This window comes from Teleopsis dalmanni, unplaced genomic scaffold, assembly GCF_002237135.1.
Source record: "Teleopsis dalmanni isolate 2A unplaced genomic scaffold, ASM223713v2 unscaffolded_contig_0524, whole genome shotgun sequence".
Classification (NCBI taxonomy): Eukaryota; Metazoa; Arthropoda; class Insecta; order Diptera; family Diopsidae; genus Teleopsis; species Teleopsis dalmanni.
Genome location: NW_024031906.1, coordinates 1 through 4,780, shown reverse-complemented (window position 1 = coordinate 4,780; position 4,780 = coordinate 1). Strand labels below are relative to the sequence as shown.

The window sequence follows — 4,780 nt, the reverse complement described above, 5'->3', positions numbered from 1 at the left end:
TTGGTTTTTTTTGTTATAAATTTATTAAATAATTTTATTGGGGTGATATTAAAATTTAAATAACTTTTAATAATTTTTGTCATTTATTTATGATTAAGTGATCCATTATTAGTGATTAAAAAATTAAGTTACTTTAGGGATAACAGCGTAATTTTTTTGGAGAGTTCTTATCGATAAAAAAGTTTGCGACCTCGATGTTGGATTAAGATTCATATTTAAATGTAGAAGTTTAAATATTAAGTCTGTTCGACTTTTTATTCTTACATGATCTGAGTTCAAACCGGTGTAAGCCAGGTTGGTTTCTATCTTTGATTTAATAAAATATTTTAGTACGAAAGGAATTAATATTTATTTTTAAGAAATTATTTTATGAATGAATTTAATTACTATTTTGGCAGATTAGTGCAATAAATTTAGAATTTATTTATATAATTTAAAAATTATAAGTAGTACTTGTTTTTAAATGAAATTATTATATCTTTATTAAGAAGTTTATTATTAATTATTTGTGTTTTAGTGGGTGTAGCTTTTTTAACATTGTTGGAACGAAAAGTTTTAGGTTATATTCAGATTCGTAAAGAACCAAATAAAGTGGGTTTTATTGGAGTAGTTCAACCTTTTAGTGATGCAATTAAATTATTTACTAAAGAACAGACTTATCCTTTAATGTCAAATTATATTTGTTACTATTATTCTCCTATTTTTTCATTATTTTTATCTTTGTTGGTGTGAATATGCATACCTGTTTTAAGAAGATTGAATAGTTTTAATTTAAGTTTGTTATTTTTTTTAAGAATTACAAGAATAGGAGTGTATACTGTAATAATTGCAGGATGATCAAGAAATTCAAATTATTCTTTATTAGGAGGTTTACGAGCTGTTGCTCAAACTATTTCTTATGAAGTAAGATTGGCTTTAATTTTACTATCTTTTATTTTTTTAATTGAAAGATATAATATAATTGATTTTATAAAATTTCAATATTATATTTGGTTTTTATTTTTTTTATTTCCTATGGGTTTTATTTGATTAAGAATTTGTTTAGCGGAAACTAATCGTACTCCATTTGATTTTGCTGAGGGGGAATCAGAATTAGTATCTGGATTTAATGTAGAATATAGAAGAGGAGGTTTTGCATTAATTTTTTTAGCGGAGTATTCGAGAATTTTATTTATAAGAATATTATTTTGTGTAATTTTTTTAGGATGTAATTTATTTAATTTAATATTTTTTTTCAATTAGTTATTATTTCTTTTTTATTTATTTGAGTTCGGGGGACTTTACCTCGATTTAGATATGATAAGTTAATATATTTATCTTGAAAGTGTTATTTACCATATTCATTAAATTTTTTATTATTTATAGTTGGGTTAAAAATATATTTATTTATATGAATTATTTTTAGTAAAGTTAATAGAAAATTTTAATTCTATCTTATATTTTCAAAATATATGCTTATTTCAAGCTAATTAACTTACATTTAATTTAGTAAGTTATCTCATCATTTATTAATTAAAGGGTTAATTAAAAAGTATAAAAAATAAATAAATGTTAGAATTTGTCCAATTATAACATAAGGTTCTTTAACTGATCGAGCTTCAATTCAAGTTAATAAAATTACAGTGGATAGTATAATTCAAAATAAAAATTGGTTAATGGGATAAAATTGTAATCCTTGAAATTTGCTTATATTATAAAAAGGTATAATTATTAAAATAGCAATAGATGTAACTAATGCAATTACTCCTCCTAATTTGTTAGGAATTGAACGTAAAATTGCATAAGCAAACAGAAAATATCATTCTGGTTGAATGTGAATAGGAGTTACTAAAGGATTAGCTGGAATAAAATTATCTGGGTCTCCTAATAAATAGGGATTTATTAAAGTTAATAGAATAAGTCTTATAATTAGAATAATAAATCCGGTAATATCTTTAAAAGTGAAATAGGGATGAAATGGGATTTTATCAATACTTGAATTTAGTCCTATTGGGTTATTTGATCCTGTTTGATGAAGAAATAAAAGATGAATTATAGTTATTGCTAAAACAATAAAAGGTAAAATGAAGTGAAAAGTAAAAAATCGTGTTAATGTTGGATTATCAACTGCAAATCCTCCTCAAACTCATTGTACTAAATCAATACCTAAATAAGGAATAGCAGATAATAAATTAGTAATTACAGTTGCTCCTCAAAAAGATATTTGTCCCCGTGGTAATACATATCCTATAAAGGCTGTTGCTATTACTAAAAATAAAATAATTACTTCAACTAGTCAGGTTTGTGTATATTTATAAGAATTGTAATAAATTCCTCGTCCAATATGAAGATAAATACAAATAAAAAAAAATAAAGCTCCATTAGCATGAAGAGTTCGTAATAGTCATCCATAATTTACATCTCGACAAATGTGTCTAATTCTATTAAAAGCTATATTAATATCTGCTGTGTAATGTATAGCTAAAAATAATCCAGTTAAAATTTGAATGATTAAACATAATCCTAAAAGAGATCCAAAATTTCATCAAGAAGAGATATTAATTGGAGTTGGTAAATCAATTAAAGAATTATTTATAATTTTGAAAAGTGGGTGTTTAATTCATATTGGTTTATTCATTTATTTTATAAATCGAATTGGTCCAAAAAATATATTAGTAATTTTTACAATTGCAATTAAAGTAATTAAAAGATAATTTATTAAAAAAATTGTTATAAAATTTGTAGGGTAATTATAAAGTTTAGTTAAAATATATGAATTTTCTTTAATTATAATTTTTAAATTAATTAATAATATTGATTCATTATTTGTAAATATATCTATATTAATATAATTGTAAAAAATAATTCATAAAAATAAAATTCTTGTGATTAATGAAATTGTTCATATTAGTATTTTAATTGAAAATGAAAATATTTCATTTGAAGCAATTGCTGTTACATAAATAAATAAAACTAATAATGTAGTCCTAAAAAAATTAAGAATAAAATATAGGAAAATCAAAATGTTTTTGAAATTAGTCCTGAAATTATTGAAATTAAAATAGTTTGAATTAACAGTATTAATCCAATAGATAATGGGTGTTTTAAGAATAAAAATGTAATACTTGAAATTAGTATTATAGTTAAAATTAATATATGTATGATTTTAAGAAATAGTTTAATTAACATATAAATTTTGGGAATTTATGATAAAGAATTATTTCTTTTTTCTTGAGAGTTCTAAAAAAATTATTCTTATTTTTGATTTACAAGACCAATGTTTTTATTAAACTATTAAAACTAAAAAATGATAATTTATTTTTGATTATTTTGTTGTGTAATAGTATTGATAGGGATTTTTTCTTTTATTTTTAATCGAAAACGTTTATTATCTATGTTATTAAGTTTAGAATTTATTATTTTAATAATTTATTTTTTATTATATAGTTATATAAATATAATAGATTATAGAAATTATTTTATAATAATATATTTAACATTTAGAGTTTGTGAAGGAGCTTTAGGAATTTCTATTTTAGTTTCTATAATTCGTACTCATGGAAATGATTATTTTCAATCATTTAGAATTTTATAATGTTAAAATTTATTTTTTTTATTTCATTTTTAATTCCTATTTGTTTTTTAAATAGTATATTTTGAATGGTTCAAAATATATTATTTTTTATTAGTTTTATTTTTAATTTATTTAATATTTATATAAATTATTTTATAAGTATTTCTTATTTTTTAGGGTGTGATATAATTTCTTATGGATTAATTTTATTAAGATTTTGAATTTGTGCATTAATATTAATAGCAACTGAAATAATTCAAAAATTTAAAAATTATAATAATTTATTTTTAGTGAATGTAATTTTTATATTATTTTTTTTATTTTTAACTTTTTCTAGAATAAATATTTTTGCTTTTTATTTATTTTTTGAAGGAAGTTTAATTCCAACTTTATTATTAATTTTAGGGTGAGGGTATCAGCCTGAACGATTACAAGCTGGAATTTAGTTATTGTTTTATACTTTATTTGTATCTTTACCTATATTAATTGGAATTTTTTATTTATATGAAAAATTAGGAAATTTAAATTTTTATTTTTTAAGTAATTATATGTTTAATTATGAGTTATTATATTTTTCGATAATTTTAGCTTTTTTGGTTAAAATGCCTATATTTTTGGTTCATTTATGGTTACCTAAGGCTCATGTTGAAGCCCCAATTTCTGGTTCAATGATTTTAGCTGGAATTATATTGAAATTAGGAGGGTATGGACTTTTACGGGTATTTTCATTTATTTCATTTGTTTGTTTAAAATTTAATTATTTTTTCATTAGAATTTCTTTAATTGGAGGAATTTTAATTAGATTAAATTGTTTACGTCAAGTTGATATAAAATCATTAATTGCTTATTCTTCTGTTGCTCATATAGGGATTGTTTTAGCAGGAATTATGAATTTAAGAAATTGAGGAATTTGTGGAGGGTATAGATTAATAATTGGTCATGGATTATGTTCTTCAGGTTTATTTTGTTTAGCTAATATTAGATATGAGCGGTTAGGTAGACGAAGATTATTAATTAATAAAGGGTTATTAAATTTTATACCTTCTTTAACTTTGTGATGATTTTTATTGAGATCTGGAAATATAGCTGCTCCTCCTACATTAAATTTATTAGGGGAAATTTCTTTAATAAATAGAATTGTAAGTTGATCTTGGTATTCAATGATTACTTTATCATTTTTATCTTTTTTTAGAGCAGCATATACTTTATATTTGTATTCTTATAGAC

General features: G+C 21.1%; 1 protein-coding gene across 1 annotated transcript; it reads right to left on the bottom strand.

The window, feature by feature from the left end:
- Nucleotides 1-1,480: 1,480 nt before the first annotated feature.
- LOC119663520 (cytochrome b-like) lies at nt 1,481-2,617 on the bottom strand. The gene is given in 1 exon segment (XM_038073131.1): nt 1,481-2,617. A coding segment is annotated over 1 exon segment (1,137 nt).
- Nucleotides 2,618-4,780: the final 2,163 nt, after the last annotated feature.